The 21,046-nt window shown below is 44.3% G+C and overlaps 1 protein-coding gene across 7 annotated transcripts in view; it reads right to left on the reverse strand.

The window, feature by feature from the left end:
* Positions 1-21,046, reverse strand: part of FHOD3 (formin homology 2 domain containing 3) — a 507,955-nt gene that overhangs the window by 170,624 nt on the left and 316,285 nt on the right. For all 7 annotated transcript variants that reach the window (XM_059041316.2, XM_067016011.1, XM_067016010.1 and 4 more), the window contains exons 8-9: positions 17,328-17,422; positions 9,986-10,129 (exon numbers count right to left, since the gene is read on the reverse strand). In XM_059041316.2, the coding sequence (XP_058897299.1) occupies positions 9,986-10,129; positions 17,328-17,422 (239 nt within the window). The remainder of the gene's footprint in view (positions 1-9,985; positions 10,130-17,327; positions 17,423-21,046) is intronic.

A 21,046-nucleotide genomic window follows, 5' to 3' on the forward strand; every position in this document is an offset into this window, starting at 1 on the left:
GCACCCAAGGACCCACGTGGTCCCCCGCCCCCAAAGGTGCATATTTTCCAGCCTTGTGTGTGCTCTTGGTCACATTTCACAACGTGGTCCTGACAAGTGAGAGAATGGAGAAGTAATATAAAGATCCAGATGGCTAACCGTGCTATTTGGCTTTGACATCACCTGTCTATATAAAACCTGGCTACTGCAAAATCAGTGGTCTCCTCTGTCCAAAGCATTGAAGCCAACTGTGTTCACATAGCAAGGTGAGCTTGGCTTAGTCAGCGCCAGATTGGCCACTCTCATCCTGTTCACGAGGATGGACACCTGAGATGCACGGCCTGTTTCTCAGGAGTGCAGCCTCCCTTGACCTGCTCCATCTCCAGTTTCCTCCAGTTCTAGCTTTCGGGTGAGACTGATTTAGTGAAAACTCTTCTATCTACGAGCCAGATACATTCTATAACAAACTCCCAGATAGATGAAGACAATTTAATAATATTTTGACTATTCTGTTCCCTTAGAATTTACAAGTCAGACATAATTTGGGGAGGTTTGAGGTAAGAATTGATACGAGTTCAGAAAAAGCTCTATTGTTACAAAATCTCACTGGAAAGTCTGTTTCCTGGGGGGGGGGCGGCGCAGGGGGGTCTGTGGTATAACTGCAAGAACTAAGAAAGAAGTTATGTTTTGGTTAACCACTTTTATCATCTCAACTTTAGCACTTTAAATGGCATTCTCTGGGGAAAGTTTGAGAATGATTATACACCTAACCAAGAACAGTATTTTAAAATATTACTAGCCAATTATTTTTTCATTTTTAGATGTACAAATTCTAAACCATTTGAACTTATTCTGACCTGAAGTATTGATTCTGCTTCTAATTAAGCACACATTTGGAATGATAAGATTAGGGGATAAAGTAGAGTTCAGATATTTCTAATTCTTTGTCTAACCTCAGAGATGCAAGGATCAAATAGCATTCCACTCACAGTGCCTTTCAGAGAAGTACACGGAGTGTGCACAAAGTGAAATCTACTTTAACTGCCTTTTGTCAAGGAAGATGGAGACAATCAGAAAGTTTACATGAAAAGTCATGAAAGATTATCAAAATGACACCATAAAAGGGAATTCAATGAGGGCTGTCTAAAGTTCAGATCCTCAACAAAACATCCATCCCCTTAAACAAAGAAAAGTGTGCATGGGGGCAGAGGGTAAATGGGGCTCAGAATCCCAGGAGATCCAATGGCAGTCTCGGGCTTGGCAGTCAGGAATGCTGTAACATGAAATTTGGGGCTGGTCTTCACTCCTGGTTTTGTTTTTACAAGAAGAATTTTAGAATCACCAGTGTCCACTGATGATAGGAAGAGAGAAGCACTTTCACGTACAGGGCCTCGATGGCAGTTTCAAATTCTTCAGATTCTAGGGAGCACTATGGATTAGAGTCAAGACCACTAAGGGCTGGAAAACACCTGGAGGGAACAGCACTTATCAAGAGACTTATTCAGAATCTGTGGTGTCAGATCTAATTAACTACAAGTGCAGTGTCCTCCATGGGACCCAACGTGAGATCAACCATGTTCTGAACAATCTCTAATCTCACCCAAAAGATGGAGTGTTTTGTTTGCTGGACCCCTCGTCAGATACCTTCTGACTCTTTTAATCAAATGTAGAACACTGTCTATAAAACCAAGATGAGGAGCAAGCAGGTTCCTCATCCAGCACTGATTGCTTGCACATCCTACCCCATCTTATCAAGAAAGCAGTGAGGGCTTCCCTGGTGGCGCAGTGGTTGAGAATCCGCCTGCCGATGCAGGGGACACGGGTTCGTGCCCCGGTTCGGGAAGATCCCACGTGCCGCAGAGCGGCTGGGCCCATGAGCCATGGCCGCTGAGCCTGCGCGTCCGGAGCCTGTGCTCCGCAATGGGAGAGGCCACAACAGTGAGAGGCCTGCGTTCCATAAAAAAAAAAGAAAGCAGTGAGGCGCGGACTAAGGTGGCATCTGTGACAACTTCCACCAGTCTTTGAGGCCATTGAATGATCTAAACATTCTTTTTAAATTTTTGTGGATTTTTTTTTTTTTTTTTTTTTTTTGCGGTACACGGGCCTCTCACTGTTGTGGCCTCTCCCATTGCGGAGCACAGGCTCCGGACACGCAGGCTCAGCGGCCATGGCTCACGGGTCCAACCGCTCCGCGGCATGTAGGATCTTCCCAGACCGGGGCACGAACCCGTGTCCCCTGCATTGGCAAACGGACTCTCAACCACTGCGCCACCAGGGAAGCCCTTTTTGTGGAAGTTTTCAAAACATATGCAAAGACTTTTCTGCTCATAACCTATGACAGTTCAACAAGTATTGACCCTGGACAATCTTGCCTCATTTACTCCCTGCCACCGACCCCACAGCCAGATTTTTTTTGAGATAAATCCCAGATCATATAATTTCACCCATTAATATTTCAATATATATCCCTAGAAGATAAGGATTTCTAAAACCCATAACCACATACCACTGTCCTGCTTAAAATAATTTCTTAATATCGTCAAACATTGAACAATCTGAACATTCTTAATGGAGGTCAAAATCTATTAACATTTCTTTGAGTTTACGTTGTTATACTACTACTATCCTCCATGACAGGCAGCCATTTTTACACAGCAGATGTTATCATTTTCCAAATTGCTATCCCACATTTTCTTTTTAATTCATACCTATACATCTTGATTCACCTTTTAGGTGAAGTGGATGCCAGTGCTAGTACCATTTCAAGAAGAAACTATGCTGATGACAGGTTGTGGCAGATGATTATAGCACTAGGTTCCCAGGGAATCATGCCTCTCTGTTTCCTTATCCTTGTGTAGCCCTCTCCTACATTGAGTCAACAATTTTCCATGTGACTTGCTTTGGCCAATGGGACATCAGAAGACATAGATGCCTCAAAAGTGTTTGCACTTTGGGACTTGTCCTTCTGAAATGCTGCTACATGTGAAGAAGTTTGGGCTAGTCCGCTGAAGACATATGGCCCAGCCAACAGCAGCACCAAATGCCAAACCAGGTGAATGAGACCATCTTAGACCATTCAGCCCCAGTCAAGCCGTCAGATAACTGTAGCTCCCTGAGTATCTTTCAGGTGAACCAGGCCCAAATCTGTGACCCACAGAATCATGAGCAATAATTGTTGTTTTAAGACCGCTCTTTTTGGCATATTTGTTATACAGCAAGAGCTAACTGATACACATTTTTAAAATCACCTATGATAAAGGAAGAATTTTAAAGATTGGATCTATAAGTTATTTATTCCTGACAGTAACAGTCACTCCCTCACCCCCAAAGTCTTCATCCCTAAGATGCCTTTGCCATTACTAGGACCACATTTTCAGAATCAGAAGTTAGAACACAATCTGACAAAAGACTTTTTATTTTGATTCGTGAATTTATGTATTTGAAAAATCATTCAAAGCTATAAAAATTCAAATGAATTTAATTAAACATGGATTAAATCACCTTTCTAAAATGGAATTAAATTACATGGAATTGGGCATTCCCCAGAAGGTCCAGGACATATGGCCACCAGACATCCTCCACTATTAAGAGGAATTCTAGAAAACCAACCAAGGTCTCTACAGTGGCTTGAAAACATTCATAGTCTATTGTGAAGAAAATATTGGCACTGCTTATAGGCCTCCTTGCTGCCCTTGCATATAATGAACTTAGTTGTCCTGTGGCACTAAATATTTTTAAAACTGCATTAATTTTCAGAAATGAATAAAAATCCTGACTCTACCTTGTACCCCAAGCATTCAGTAATCACATTGAGTGATTACTCAAAGCATCTCCCCTTTAAGGTAGCTGATTTCTGATTAAATCATGCCCTTCCTTCAACCCAGCATCTGTTAATAAAATGTGTGATATTTAAAAAGAGACCTTCATCCAAGTGCTTACTGAACTTCTACTCTGGCAGGTGCGCTGCTAGGCACAGGGGTTAGAGAGGAATGAGACAGATGACAAAGGCAAACAGATAGACAAGTGCGACCTGAGGACTGTTCAGTCTGAGGTGTGGACACAGACAAGTGCTCCTTCCTGGGTTATAAACAAAGTGCAGGCGACAAGTAGCAGGAACTCCTTTTACCTTGCCAAGGAGGCCTTGCGGACGAGGGGATATCTGAGATGACTCCTACAGGAGGAGGAGTTTGCCAACCTGAGAATGGGAAGGAAGAGCATTCCAGGCAAAGCAAGGAGAATGGATAAAGGGAAGCTCCCTGATCACCTGCCTTGCACGTTCAAGAAACAGAAGAAGTTGAGTGTGGCTGCAACTTCAGAGACATCTTAGGAATGACCCAAGACAGGCCACAGAAGCATGAAGGCCACAGATGGTGTTAGCTCTTGTATCAACTCAAAGAGTTTGGGCTTCATCCCATGGGCTGTGAAAAAGGTTGTAAGGTTTTTCATTCATTCATTCATTCATTCAATCATTCCTGTTTATTTTCTTAAATAGAGGAATGGCGTAGTCAGATCTGACTTCCAGGAGGATCCCTTGTTTTCAGTTGCAGGGAGTTAGGAAGAGGGAATAAGCAGAGAAGCCCCCGGTGGATGCCACTCTGCAGGTGCCAACCTCTCCAGGCCCTGCCTGTCATCACACCTCCTTTCAACCCTTCACACCTGCCAGACCTGAGCTCCTCCACTACTCTTCCCTCTGTCACTGTCCTTCTTTAGGCCACCACCTCAGATGGGCCTTCCTCTCCCTGCCTCAGTGTCTCACCTCTACCTCATCCTGTCTCTTTTCTTCATAGACACGCCAGCAATCTTGGATCCTCAACTTACTCAAGTACTTTGATCACTGTCTGCACCCCGTGAGAATGCGCATCCCCTCGGGACACTGGCCTTGTCTGTCTAGTTTGCTGCTGTGTCCTGGGGCCTAGAATAGTGCCTGGCACATAGTACGTGCTCAGTAAAGTTCTGTTGAATGAATGGATTCACAGAGGCACAAATGAATGAGAAGATCTTGCAATAATCCAGGCAAGAAATGATGAGGGCCTGAGCTAGAGGAATGGAGAAGAAATCACAGTCTTCAGCAATCAGACTTCCGAGCGTGGGGACAGAGGAGAGAGGAGGGAGTCCAGGACAGCTCTGGGTTTGTAACTTGGGAGACTCTGCTCTTTGTAGAGATGGAGAAATGAACAGATTGTGTAGGATTTTTGTTTTTGTCATGGGAGAAAAATAAAAGGTTTCGTTAGGGCTGGATACATGTCACGTGCAGCCTCCAGGTGGCTGTGACTGACATAATCTGAGCTCCTCTGCCACGTTCCATGTTCTTTCTCGTGCCATCGCATTTAGCTGCTGGGGGAACCAGCCACCTGCTTGTCTTAGACCACAGAATGAAAGTTGCTTGGGGCAGGGACAGATCTTCTACCTCTGTATTTTCAGCCCCAGCAGAGTATGTGACATATCCTCAATGAATGAATGAACGTAATACAAAAAGACAAGCAGGCAGAGGGTCAGGCAGCCAGGAGTCTTGGCAGGAAGCTCAGGGTCAAGGTATCAGCCACCAGCCTCCAAAGCTGCTGAATTCACTGGGTGAATCACAGTGCAGGCTGCATGTACTGAGAGAGGAGGAGGTGTGATAAGGAAACCCCAACACTGAAAGGGAAGAGACAGAGAAGAAAGATCCACGGGAGAACATCGAGGAGGAACAATCAGAGAGGTACCCTAGAAACATCCATAGACACAGTCGCCAGGAGTGCATTCTACAGGAGCAACATACAAAAGTGGTTTCATGACCACCAGCCTCATCTTTTTATGATGCTAGCATAACAGTGATGCCCAAGCTACTAGGGACAGCACACAGAAAAGGAAGAAAGGAAGAGGGGGGAGGCTGAGAGGGAGGCCAATCTTACTTATGACTATCTGCGTAAAAATACTAAATAAATTATTATCGAACAGAATTCCAACAGCACACTTTAAAAAAGAACACATCATGACCAAGTGGGTTACAGTCCAGGAATGCGAGGATGGTTAAAGGATTAAAGGAAATGAAGTAAATAAACAACTTAAAAATCTAAAAAAAAGAACAACAAAGTAAACTGAAAGAAAATTAAAGACGGAAATTATAGAGATAAAAACGTTTTGAGTTACAAAACAGAAGAGCACTGCAAATCATACATAAGTCAAAATTAACAACAATGACAAAATAGACAAACCACTAGTTAACCCAGAGGAAAAAAAAAGGAGAAATTACAAACACAAAAATTAACAAAGGAAGATAACTTCTAACAAGAGGAAATTAAAAACATTCCTAAGAGACTATTTATATATCTCTTTAGTAATCAGTTTAAAAATCCAGATAAAGTGGATAATTTCCTAGGAAAATATGATTCAGAAAAACTGATCTCCATAAAGATAGGAAGTTTAAATAGACCAATACCCATAGAAAAAACATAGTTATCAAAGATCTCTTGCCTCCAACACAGACACACACACACACAGACACACACACACACACACTCCTCCTCTGCCCCATAATCATCATCACAGGTCCACACAATTTCCCAAGGGAATTCTATTAAATAATCAAAGACCAGAGACAAGGGCAGAGAGAAAGAAGAAAAACTTCTAAATATTTTTACAAAGCGAGAATAGAATTGATACCTAAACATAAAGAGTACTAGGCGCGCGCACACACACATACACACACACATGCAGAAAAGAATGGTCATGGTAGCATTGTCATGGCAACAAAACTGTAACCAGCTGACATCCATCAAGAGAAGAGCAGATAAATAAATTGGGATATATTCATCAGCAGTGAAAGTGAACAAACTAGAACTTCACATAACAACATGGGTAGGTCTCAAAAACAATAAGCAAAAAGAGAAACTGTAGGAGGACACCAAAGGTATGGTTCCATTTATAAAAAGACAAAATCAATATGTTGTTTAGGGATACAGACTGGGAGGAAGGAGTTAAAACAGCTGGCCTGTGATCCCTCCACTCCTTTTGTAGTAGTGATGATTCTGGGGAAAGAAAGAAGACAATGACCCCATCTAATCTTTTGTAAATATGCTAATAACTAGACTATCTAACAAACAGCCTAATGATATTTGCTAAAATGAGAGTTCTTGTTTCTGGAATGCCCTTAATTAGCAGGGTAGGATTGGCTAAGGATCACCTACACTAAATAAACACACAGAATTTATGGATTTATATGCCATGACTCTCTGGACTATGTAGTAGAGAGCCTTCATAGTTATGAAGCAAATTACTTGCTGGGCGAGGTGACGCATGAACCACACTTGGAGACCTCATCTATTGTTCTGGGTCAGAAAACACATGTCTGATATATGAATAAAAGACCTGGGAGCCACAGGTCTCTGCACCTCTGTATTCTGGAAATTATTAGCCTAGATAGATTAGTATAGCTCTGCTATAGGTAGCAAGATCTCAGATCTGTCAACTCTTATTTGATAATCTGATCCTTTGTGTTAGCTCACAGAATAAATTATTTTCAGACAAAATTATTTAAAAAAAAAAAAAAGAGAACAATGCTGGAAGTTAGTTGGATGACACCAGGAAGGGCCATCAAGGACACTTCCGAGTTACTGGTAATATTCTACTTCTTAAATACATGAGTGTATTAGGGCTCTCCAAAGAAACAGAACAAATAGGATATATATGGAGATTTAGTGTAAGGAGTTGGCTGACGTGATTATGGCAGCTGAGAAGTCCCAAGATCTGTGGTCCAAATGCCTGGGAACCAAGGGAGCCAATGGTGTTAGTTCTAGCCAGAGGTCAAAGGTAAGAGGCAAACTATGTCCCAGCTCATTACCATCAGCAGAGAGTGAATTCTCTCTTGCTCAGCCTTTTGTTCTATTCATGCCTTCAGTAGATTGAATGAGGCCCACCCACATGGAGGAGGGCAATCTTCATTACTCAGTCTACCAATGTGAATGTTAATCTCATCCAGAAATACCTACACAGACACAGAATAATGCTTGATCAAATATCTGGGCACCCCGTGGCCCAGTCTAGCTGACACACCAAGTTAACCATCACAATGGGTGTTTGTTTTGTTGTTCTTTGAGCGAAACATATAATCTACATTTGTGAATGATATGTACTTAATGTTAAAATATCAAGCAAATGCCATTTGCCAAAAGGAAGACGGTGAACACAGGACATCTTTTAAAACGTTTGGCATTGGGGCTTCCCTGGTGGCGCAGTGGTTGAGAGTCCGCCTGCTGATGCAGGGGACACGGGTTCGTGCCCCGGTCCGGGAGGATCCCACGTGCTGCGGAGCGGCTGGGCCCGTGAGCCATGGCCGCTGGGCCTGTGCGTCCGGAGCCTGTGCTCCGCAACAGGAGAGGCCACAGCAGTGAGAGGCTGGCGTACCGCAAGAAAAACAAACAAACCAAAAAAACCAAAAAACAAAAACGTTTGGCATGAATGGAAAGAAGAAGATGGGGAGGTAGCTTGAGAGTCAGGTAGACTGGAGAGAAAGTATGCCCTGAAACCAGAAGTAGTCTTCTGGGGGAGGTATCCAGGCTACTTTTCAAAATGCTCTCCCAGCTCGTTCACCAGCAGGAAATTCACCTGCATTATACTATCTTCTGATATACACTGACCACACAGAATCCAAAGCTAAGATAATATAAGCCCCTGGTTCAGCAGAGTCTCAGAGATTGGAGTTCTGATCAGGGGGAAGGGGCTAAAGAAAGGGAGGTATATGTACTGAGAAAAGTCCTTCTACCTTGATGTGAGCCAGCTGTCTTTAGTCCCTTCCTTCTCCATCTTTAGTATTCTTACTTAATTCCTACTTTATCCTGTCTCTTAGGAGCCATGAGAACATACCCCTTCACCACCCACTGATAATAAAACACGAAAGTGTGAGCAGATTACTGGGTAAGTGAGGCTTCATTAGAGGAGAAGATGCCCAGAGTAGGGGCCAAAGAGCTGGCCAGCTGTGGGAAGCTCTATGCTCTGACAGCAGATCTCTCTGGCTCAGTTTCCACTGATTTTTCCTAAGATCATACAAAGATAATTCTGTTCTGTTCCTCAGCTTGTCACTTATTATGACAGTAACTTTAAGGAAGTAATGAGTTACATGTCAGTTTCTCCACTTCTACCCAGTGAAGATCACAATGGAGCCATTTAGCTGGGAAATATCCCTCCTAGGACTCTAGCTGTGCACACAAATTTATGAATAAAGCTGTTCATTATAACAGCATTTATCATTTTCAAAAACTTGGAAGCAATCTAAATCTAAGAAAACAGGGACTGGTTGTATGTATTATGGTACTTGCCTACAGACAGGCTATTATGTTCCTAATAAAACGAAATTCTTGAAGACGATTCAATGACAAAAGCAAATGATCCCAAAATATTTACTAATAAAGATTCAGCACACAACACTGTATATAGACTATTATCTCCGGAGTTAATAGTCTATACATTTACAAAAAAGACTAGAAAAACAGACCAAAATGTTAACCATGGTTAGCAATAAAATCATGGGTGATTTCTTTCTCTTACAGTTTTTGGTATTTTCCAAATATTCTTCAATGAGTACATACTTTTAGCAAATAAAAAAAAAACATCATGACAAGGTGAGAGAGAAAGCAGAAGAAAGTGAAAAGTTTAGTATCTTTAATAGCACATTTTCCCCACATTTTCATTTTGCACTGGACCCTACAAATTATGTAGAGCCCTGCCGGAAGTTCCACCCCTATCCGAGGATAAGAAACACGATCTATGTGCCTCCTTCCCCACCACCCCTCATTTGGAATGAATGTTCTTTAAAATAAAATAGCAATTAATCAATCTGGGCCCACCCTTGGAGTTTCTGACTCAGCAGGGTTGGGCGGGGCCTGAGAACCTGCATTTTGGCAGTTCCAAGGTGTTACAGATGCTGCCACATCACACTCAGAGCCACTGGTCTAGAGTATGTTTCCTTCAGCCTTTGACATTTGTCTAGGCTGTATGAGGCCCTGCAAAAGGCATACACATATCCTGTTACCTCATAGATATTCAACTGCTCCACTAAGTCCAGGTCAGTCCCTTTCTTGGTCAAATGCCGCTGGGACACAGCTGCAATGCCCAGCTCCTCCAGGCAGTCCACCACATCGTAGAAGGTGTCTTGGTCTGGCAATCCTGACAAGGTCTGGATGGAGAAAGAACAGGACACAGACATGTCTTAGGGGACTGTCACAAGGCTCTCAGGGCATTTTTTGCATGGTAGCCAGCGGCCACAAGTATAGCAATGTGGGGCAAAGCAAACAGCTGCTAAGTTCATTCGAGAGAGAGCTTCTTCTGTGTGGTAAGCAGAATGAACCCCAAGATCCCACCCCCTGGGATACAGGTGCTATACAATTCCCTCCCCTTGAGGGTAGGGAGGACACTCCCATGATTAGGTGACATTATATGGCAAAGGTGAAAGCATTCTACAGATGTCATTAAGGTCCCAAATCAGTTGATTCTGAGTTAATCAAAGGGGAGAGTAAAAAAAATAAAAATAAATAAATTTTTTTTTTTAAAAAGGGGGGAGAGTAGCCAGGTGGTCCTGACCTAATCACGTGAGCCATTTAAAAGTGGGTTTAGGCCTTTTCTGAGCACAGAGACTAGAAGAGAGATTATCCTGTTGTCCCAGAGGAAGCAGCAAGCCTCCGTGAGTTCCACAGCTGCAAGGAAATGAGCTCCGCTAACAACCACAGAAGCTTGGAAGGGGACCCCAAGCTTCAGACGAGACACCAGCCCTGGTTGACACCTTGACTGCCGCCTTGTGAGACTCTGAACAGAGGACCCAGCAAGGTGGTGCCTGGACCCTGCCCCATGGAAACTGTGAGGTGATAAGCCTGTGATGTTTCAAGCTGCTAAATTTGTAGTAATTTGTTACATGGCAATTGAAAACTAACATACTCAGTGATCAGAAAAACTCCCGTTAAGATTGATCTAGCAACAGCTGGAGTTATAACAATTGAATGATTCCCTTTTCTTTCAGTTCGGCAGGCCTTCCCCTTGGTCTAATACATTTAGGAAAACATGAGAAATTTCAAAGCGGCAGCCAAGAGACAAAAAGATAACCCAAGAAAGAAAAAGCCGACTTCTCTTTGAGTTCTGCTTCTCTTAAAAGAAGGATGATAGCTCAGATCAGGCCTCTGCTTAGAACCGGAAGGACCCTTGAGGTGATTTACTCAAAGTCCCTTATCTTATAAACGAGGGAAATGAAGGCAGGGGAGGGAAGGATTCACCTGAGGTAATAGGAAGTTACTAAATAATAACTAATGAAACCCTGCACTCAGACCTGCTATTCTGGTCTCCTTTCCACACATACCTGTGCCTTCTACACAAACTACTCTGGCTGAAATTTCAAGGTCTCGACTCCCTATTTATTTCACTATTATTGCATTTCAAAAATACTCTAAACATGGTGACTTGCCTTGCAAGAAAAAAGACCAGTACTTTCTTAAGGATCATCTCACAGCACCAACTTCTTTTAACGCTTCTATTTTGGGGCTATTAATATTGGAAAGAATGTCTCTACTCATAACCCAAATAATGGCTGTTTCCCTTCTATGCTGAACAGAGAGGATACAACTCACTGCTGTTGAGACCAGACACTAAAGAAAAATAACTGGCATGCGACAGCTTAATCCATCAGGGGCCCCAGCAAGGACACAGAACAGAAGGCTGTGAACCAGTCAGCAGCTGTAATAAATAAACAGGTGCTCACACCTAAGTGGCCAAGTGTGGAAGCACACATAGGTGTCTGCAGATGCCGGGTAAGGCAGTCACTGCTGCATTAGCAGATAGCAGTCCACTGAGTTAACTGAAAAAGTACACACCTGTCCAAAGAACCCTCTCGTCAGAACAAGTCCATCTTTTGGTTTTAGTGAAAACTCCAGAACTTGTTAAAAGATGAAGAGAGGGAAATGGTGATACAAACGCCAGGGCAGGGCTAATGATTGGAGGTGCCCTGACTGACTGCTGACCTGCCAATCACAGGTGAGTAGACATTCAGGGTTAGATTCAAAACTTTCTACACGGCAGTGTAGTGGCGGGGCGGGGGGTGGGTAGGATGAGCACAGAGAGGGGCCTCTGGCAGTCTCCTCACCTCCTCGTTCCCCTCCTTTCTTCTTCCCTTTTTTCCCTGCTGAGAGTCAACTGAGTTCCTTCTCTCAGAAGTTTCCAGGAGGTTAAATTCCTGGACCTAGTCCCCATTGCCTTAGCAAGCCCAACCATGATGGGTTGGTGGGGAGATTTCTATTAAATAATTAGGTCTATAGAACCAAACAGATCAGAGAGCCCTTGCTCAATAAGAGGCCCAGGTCTGAGGGTATTGACTGAGAGGACATCTGTTCTTTCTACGGTGAAAATGTGGGCTTGAGCCACACCCGCGTCCCACCACCTCTCACAGGTGGCTGCAGGGGAGCTGGCCTTCCACCACAATCAAAGACAGCTTCTCTAGTCCATGGCCATACCACCCGGAATGCGCTTGATCTTGTCAAAGACAGCTTCGCTCTCCGCCTGCACGGGGAGGGGACCGTGCAGCCCAGAAACACACTCACCTCTTTTCAGCTGATTCTCTGACATGTTCAGCAAACTGTGCTACACTCCCACCCCTCCTGAGCCCTGTCCTCCCATTTCTACCCTGACAATCACTGCTAAGGTGCCTATTTCTGGCAAAGGAGGCAGCTACTCCAGAAAAGTTTATGAGCAAATGTCTCTTGATGCCTTCGCTCTCAGGCGACACTCAGGACCCCCTTCCTGGTTTCTCTCAGACCTTGTCTGGCCAGGGTTTGTGACAAGTAAATCTTTACAGCCTCTCTCAGAGAGAGAAATCTCTGTCCTAAAGGACATTTTATTTTCCAGTCCCTGGGTTTTCACTGATCCCATCAAATCTTTCTTGTGGGGTAAAACCAGCATGGTGAAAGCCTGTACACAAGTGTTCATAGCAGCAGCATCTGTGAAAGCCAAAAGCTGTGAGCACCCAAATCTCCTTCAGTGGATGAAGAGATAACAAATGGTGGCATATTTATATTATACAATGGCACACTATACAGCAGCAGAAAGGAGCAAACAATTAATACGCATAGTAACATAGATGAATCTCTAAGGCACTGTGCTGAGTGAGAGAAGCCAGCCTCAAAGGGTCACATCCTGTATGATTCCCATTTTTGAAATAAGAGAACTATAGTGATAGAGAATAAATCAGCGGTTGCCAGGGGCATGAACAGGTGATCAGGATGTCATTATAAAAGGATAACATGAGCGAGATTTGAGGGGAGATGGAGCCGTTCTATATGCTAATTGTGAAGGGTATCCATAACTATATATGTGTTAAAACTTACACAGTTAAATACCAAGAGAAAAAAGTCAATTTTACTATATGGTAATTAAAAATATATATATATAATCAAATCTAAAAACAAATACTCAGTGTGCATCCCATCAGGTAACTCACCCGCTGGCTCCGCTAGAGCAGCTTCCCTCCCCAGGGCTCCCTGGGGTCGCCTTCCCTGAACGCTCCAAGCCAGCCCCATGGTAGTGCCTCTTGTAACTCATCCCCCCCCACCAACCTGCTTCATCTGATTCTACAAAGTGGTCAATATCTGAGCCCCCAAAGCGGGGAATCCCACCTAGGAGATTGCAGCTGGATCAGGACAGGGCACCATGCAATTTCAGCTTGCAGGGTGAGAAACGGTTCGTTTCTGACGCTCCCTCAGATCTTCTGAAGACGTGGTTTGGGAGTGTGGGGAGAGTTCAGGGGGGGTTAGTCTGGATCCTGGAAACCCCTCATTAATCTCCCTGTTTAACAAAGGGAGCAGACTTCAGTTTCAGAAGCATGAGCAGGCTGGAATTTCATACCCTTGTTTTGTCATAAAAATGTTAATGTTTTGAATTCCATGTTATTAGGCCAGCTTCCATTTTGCCGAAAGAAAAGTTAGAAAAGCAATATAATTTCCCACATTTCAGAGTCTGAATTTTTTCCAGACCCATATTAGCATTTCAATGTGTTATGATGTTTGGGATCTCAGAAGATGTTACTCACTGGAACGATAAATGTGACTAAAATTCAACAAAAGAAAACAAATCCAGTGTGGGTGCCAGCGGCCTGCTGACCTTTTTGAGGAAAGGAAGACACTTAGAATCATGTCCTCAGGGCCTTCCTGGACTTCCCCTGGGCCAGAACTAACAAAAGATGAGACGGAACTGCCAGAAGAGAAAGAGTAAGTGAGGAATTCCTGGACGTTAGATGCCTTATGGTGCCAAGGAGAACGTGACACGTGCTGGGTCCTTGCCAGTGATCTGGCAGCAGGATGCCCACGCCATGCGGCTGCTGCTGGGATCGTTACACAGCCGAGCATGGCCTCTACCACTAAGGTGGAGAGCATTACAATGAAAACACTGTGCAAGAGTGAGAATGCCATTTTTGCTAAATTCAATGTTTTCCGAAACAATGGCAGTGACGGAAAACGACAGGAAATAGGTGACCTTCATCTTCAAAAACCAACAGAAAATTGCTTTCAAATTGCATGGTAAAATCAACTCACAAAGAGCTTTGAAAATAAAAACCGAATTCTGAGGATTATCTTCCAGAGAAGGGATGCCCATTCCCCACCAGGACTGTAGGAAATTTCCTGTGACCTCATCAACAAACGGCATTTCATTAAAAAGCAATCACTGCCCACGTGACCCGGAGAAAATGGCTTGTTGTTTTACTATATATTTCTTTTAATCTTAGTAGGGTTAATGTCATTCATTTTTCAACTGAGTTCTTAATATATTTAGGATAGGTATCATTTTCTGCCCAGTTTTTTGCAAACAATTTCCCAGTTTGTCACTTGCCTTTAGTTTTTGTTTTGGATTTCATTTTATAAATAAGATGTTTTATAGTTTATGGTTTTACACAGTGAAATATTTAAGTCTTTTGCTTTGGAATCTTTTTGACTGGTTTTACTATTTTATTATTCGGCAACTAGAGACCAGTTAATCTTCACCTCTAGTTTTTCCTCAGTTTTCTACAGTTTGATATGTTACATTGAACTCTTTAATCTACCTGAAATTTATTTTGGTATACAGTCAAAGTATGTTTTTGTTTATTTCCATTTATCAAAACCTCTCCCAGTCATGAATAAAGCTGACCATCCCTATGGATTTCAGTCACAGGGTGAGTCGTCCTGTGCATTGAGGTCTGTTTCAGAGCCCCTCTGCTCCAGCCATCTGTTGAGGAAAGAATCAAGACCACATTGTTTCAATCCTTAGAGTTTGCACAACATTTTAATATCGAGTAGAATTACTCTTCATAATTATGTTGCTTTCTACTAATTTGTCCCCAGTCATCAGGGGAAATGTTTCTCCAGTTACATTTCAGGAAGAGATTCTGGGTCCTTTCTGAAGAACTAATGATCACTGCAGTTGGTCCTTAGGCTTGCACCCGGCAGCCTGGGGCACAAAAAGGGAGGATCTTGGGGTGGCTGATGTAGCGTCTGCGGTCCAGGGAAGAGAAACAACTCCACCCTCCTTCAATTATTAATGAAGAAGGGGCCCAAGCACCGGGATGAAGAAGCTCCAGTCCTGAGAGTGGGCTGTCCCAGGTCAGCATGGGACCCACGGTCAGAGCACCTCTCAGGACGGACACAAGCTGGTGACTAGGGAGGACGTAATGAGAGGAAAGGGAGCACAAGGGTGAGGTCACCATCACAGGAGGAGGATGGGACCCGCCCTCAAGAATCCATACCTCGCCCCCAGCAGTCAGAAGTCAATAAGCCGTGGAACAGAGTGCTTGCTTTTCTGTCTGATTGTGAATGATTTCCTTAAGAGTAAAACTTGCTAATCTACATTCTTTTTTATTTATTTATTTTTGTTGTTGTTGTTGTTGTTGCGGTACACGGGCCTCTCACTGCTGTGGCCTCTCCCGCCACGGAGCACAGGCTCCGGACGCGCAGGCTCAGCGGCCATGGCTCACGGGCCCAGCCGCTCCGCGGCATGTGGGATCCTCCCGGACCGGGGCACGAACCCGCGTCCCCTGCATCGGCAGGCGGATTCTCAACCACTGCGCCACCAGGGAAGCCCCTGCTAATCTACATTCTTAAGGAAAAATGTTTTCAAGGGGACATCTGGAAAGGACGGGTAGCCATAAAATTCTTGCTACCCTCTTTCTGGTTTCATTGGAAAGAACCAAAGCACAGAAAGCATGCAGACTCTCAGGCCTTCACAGGTATGAGTGCCAGCACACATTGCACACTTGCCACATGGGGGTGTAAAGGGTTTTCTCTTGCAAAGAGGCATGCTGAAGGGTGTTCCCGCCATGGGGGTGCACACGATGTGGTTCTTCTTCAGAGGGCAAATTTTAGATTTTCACATGTACTAGTTCCCTAGGGCTGCCATAACAAAGTACCACAAACTGAGAGGCTTAAAACAACAGAAATTAGGTATGGAACTTGGCAAACTGTCAGCTGAAGACCAATCACATTTGCTACACAGGCTGCCTGAGCACTGTGACCGTCTCTCCAGATGGGTCCCTCTGTGCTTCTGGAGGCGAGGATGGCCAGGCCAAGTTGTGGGACCTCAACGAAGGCAAGCACCTTCACACGCCAGATGGGGGGAACCTCATCAACGCCCTGTGCTTCAGTCCCAAATGCTACTGGCTCTGTGCCGCCACTGGCTCAGCATCAGGATCTGGGACTTGGAGGGCAAAATTATTGTAGATGAATTGAAGCAAGAAGTTATCAGGACCAGCAGCAAGGCAGAGCCGTCCCAGTGGACCTCTCTGGCCTGGTCTGCCGATGGCCAGACTGTTTGCTGGCTACACAGACCACCTGGTGTGAGTGTGGCAGGTGACCCTCGGCACCCACTAGAAACATGGCAGAGCTTTAAAAATAAAAAAACTGGTTTTCTGAAGAAGAAAAAAACCCAGAAATTTATTCTCTCCCAGGTGGAGAGACTAGAAGTCTGACATCAAGGTGTCGGCAGGGCCGTGCTCTCTCCGATGGCTCTAGGGTAGCATCCTTCCTTGCTTCATCCGGGATTGGCTGCGGACAATCCTTAGCATCCTTCGGCGGTCCTCAGCTTATAGATGTATCACTCCAATCTCTGCCCCTGCTTCCACTGGCTGTCTTCCTCATGTATGTGTGTCTACCTTGTCTTCCCTCTATGTGTATCTCTTTTCCTCTTCTTATAAGGACACCAGTCCTATTGGATTAGAGCCCACCCTAATGACCTCATCTTAACCTGATTACATCTGCAAAGATCCTATTTCCTAATAAGATCACATTCACAGGTACCAGGGGTTAGGACTTCAGGAACACATCTTTTGGGGTGGGGGGACACAGTTCAACCCATAACAAACATCAACCGACCTTGTTCACTAAAGTCATTGCATAAACCAGTAACTCCGTGTCGACCCCATCCTTTTCCTCCAGGATTTCCATGATATTTGACCAAGGTTTGACTCCTAGGAATAAAGCAAAAATCATTAGAAACAGCAATTCAACACTCCTTGTCCAATTCACATCACAGTTTATCCAGAGACTTATCACCCAATGATGGCAATGGCTTTCAGTCACCAAATTTCAAAGCATGACACAATTCTTAGGATGGATTTGAACTTGTTTCCAATTAGATGACGATATACCATGTCATCCTTGTCTACTTGAAAATGTATACTCTTCAGTGTCAGGATGCCTATCAGTTTGTTTGAAAAGTTCCCTTTATACTAAATAGGTGATTTTTTAAAAATCCATTCATATGCAGCTTTTTTAGACCATGCATTTTACTCTCCAAGTGTGGAAATTCTTTGTAAGTACTCTCTGTATGTCCATCTCCTGCAAGGAAAGGGGATGCAGAAGAGCTTTACAGTTACTCTAGCAATGGACTTCAAACAATGACTGTGAAACGTCCATCTAGCAAACATTTCAAGAACAGAAGTATATTATCTCTATTCAATCAAGGCACAAATAACTGTTTAAGCATCAACCAGGTACCAAGGAACTGGGTCTCTGGGAATCTGTCATCAAGAGGCTTATAATCAAATGGAATAGTTAGGCATAAGTACAGGAACACACCTCAGCACAGGGTAAAAGCACTTAGAAGGCAAAGCACTTAGCCAAGCCTGTCACTCAGCAAGGGAGGTCTGTCTCTTGCAGTGCGATGGTCGAGGAAGTTTTGGTGCAAGAGGTGACTCCTCAGTAGGGCTCCAGGGGGAGGCTCCTGGAGGCTGTCCCGTGGCTCCAGGGAGGGCAGGGAAACCCTCCACGTTCAGGATCGCCAAGCCAAGGCCAAGGCCACAAAGGGTACACGACACCCTGATGTGATGTCCTATGCTGGAGATAAACATCTGCAGCGAAGTACTGCCTTGTCCTTGGCGTGGTGGTGTGGAACGTGCAGCTCTTTTCTGCTTTCTCTATAAAGATCTCAAAGGGATATGGCTTATTTTTGCTGAAAAAGTAAAGTTGAAATAACCTAAAACCAGTGGGTTCCAAATGCTGATTCATGGATGGGTTATGTCAGAGCTGATTTCCTGGCTTTGAGAACAAAAGCTCCCCAAGGGCAGTGATGTGTCCTGCCTTATCTCTGTGCCCTTGACAGAGTGCCCGGCACATAGTAGGTGCTCAATAAAATATCTGACTAGTGACTGGAGACCCCTGAGAGGGCATGGGTGGGTTAAACTGGGGCAGTTTTAAAAGAGCCAGAGGGTTAAACGCACACAATAAGAAAAGAAGACAGGAGAATTTTAAAAGGAATAGGCACCTACTATACAATGTGAAAGACACAGATGTAGTTTGATGTACAGGTCTGTTGGTGCTCCCAGCAAGGGAACAAAAAGCCTTTTCCTTTGGACTAGCTTCCCAGTTGGTCCAAACTATGAACCTATGGACTAAGCTTCTATGACCCTTTGTTACTGTGAACACAGAAGCATGATCCTTTGCCTGCTAACTGTTGGAAATTATCTTCTTGCTGATCTTTATCATCAAACTATTTTGAAGTCCACACCTGGTCTTCAAAGCCCAGCAAAGTAACTGTTTCCACCCTCAAGACAATCAGTGTGGTCAGTAGGTCATGGGTCTCACTGTCCAGGTATAGGTCAAGCATTCCAAATGCCTTTGCTCATGTTTATAACAAGGACAACTTCCATCATTCACACTCACACCCAACCTCAGTACAAAACACGAAAACACGAGTTCTACTGGGTTCCCCACATATGCATAAAGAAAAGCCTATGCAAGAGAGAGAGCATCAGTGCGAAGGATTCCTAGTGGGGCTTCTGGGCCCAGAACTGCTTCCTGGTTCCTTACTTTGGAGTCACACATGTCAAACAGGGCCTGGGGAAGGAAAGGCCAAGAAGCAACCGCAGGCATCCCGGAGAGAGGGATGTACCTGGACTATCTCCTCTCTTCATATCTCTCTCTCTCTCTCTCTCTCTCTCTCTCTCTCTCTCTCTCTCTCTCTCTCTCTCTCTCATGCAGACACACATATCTGTGCACCAGTTTATCCATTATAAGGAAAACACTCAAACACTGGTTTAATTAAGAATCGTGTTCTTCAGCTGTAATATGATTCCCTTTTTACCATTTAAGGATTTCAAGACTGGAAATTTGCATGTATTCATACACTGTTGGGATAAATGCTCATTGTCCTTTGATTGTTTGGGGACCAGAAAATAGAAAATTTTTAGAAGAATGAAGGGGAAGGGGAAGAAACCTTCTAGTTCAACACAAATAGCCCTGGCAGGGCTCCAGCTGGCCTGTGTCAAGCACCAGCAGTCATAACCGTCCCAAGAGCTGCCACCTGTCAGAACTAAATGGTCCAGTTCACCCCCACCACCAACATCTTTGTTGCTCCATTTGGGGTTTACGCGTGTGTAAATGTAGGTAGGAGATGGTCCTGTATTAGAATAATAAACCACACAATCTTCCCCTTCACATAACAGAGAACAAAACTGAGCCCCAATGTAATGGAATGAACAGAGGCTAGAGAGACGCGTCTAACCTGGAGGGATCGGATCCACCCTAGAGGCTCACTGTGAGGTGTCATGGAGGTAGAGCACTTTGTCGATTCTCCTGAGCATTGATGGAGAACATCAGGAGACAGTCATTTCCTTCATCATTATCATCCATCTCCCTCCAACTCCACCTCCCCTTCCCCCACCCCAAACACTGGAGTGAGTGTAGGTTCCATGACAGCCTGGTTTTTCTCTGATGTTTGCAAGCACATGGTTGGCACTTAAATATTTGTCAAACAAGTGAGTTTTATATGAAGAATGCTTAGAACAGCGTCTGTTGCATGGCAGGCAGTCGAACAGCAGTAGCTGCCACTGCCGTGGTGGTGGTGGGTGGAGGACACCCACACGGACCCACAGGCCTTCCACACAGGCTCCCAGGCCAGGCTCCTCCTCCCACCAAACCATAGCATTCCTCCCTCAACCCAGAATAAACCGCTCAGGGCTTCTCCCTCTTACTCTCCCCCCCGAGTCTCTGTATTAAACCCAAAAGAAAATAGTAAGCTATTTTGCACGATGCCTTGTACACAAGTTGGTCTAACACTCAAATACAAGGTCCCAGCAGCATGTTCCAAGCCTTTCAGTGTGATCAATGGACACTTAACAGGTATGCTTCTGTTCTAAGCAACAATGGAAACAGAGCTTGAGTTCTGCCCACTCTAACCTCCACCATGCTCTGTGCATTCTTCACAGAGCAATGTATCCTTGAGCAGAAGTCAGAGACGGGATCGCTTGAAAAGATGGCTGGATTCTTTTTCCCCTGTTAATCATGTGTTAGACACATGTTTAAAATTTATGTCATATCTCATCACCTCACATTCAAATGAAAAATGGAACGTCTTCAAAAGCAGTGCTGAACCAAATTAGCGGGACTCAAGATTTATGATTGAAATTTCAAAATAAGTTACCCAGTCTGTGGGTAACAAAATAAGTGCCACCCCCTGTGTCTGAGAGGCAAACTCATACGGTCAGAGGGAGGGGCACCCCGCCCAGGGGAGCAGAGGGTTCTCGACCAGTTTCCTGTTGATCACCACAGTGAAGGTCCCCAGGAAAGGAAGTCTCTGATGATAGCAAAATGAC

Source organism: Kogia breviceps, chromosome 15 (assembly GCF_026419965.1).
Source record: "Kogia breviceps isolate mKogBre1 chromosome 15, mKogBre1 haplotype 1, whole genome shotgun sequence".
NCBI classification, from domain to species: Eukaryota; Metazoa; Chordata; class Mammalia; order Artiodactyla; family Physeteridae; genus Kogia; species Kogia breviceps.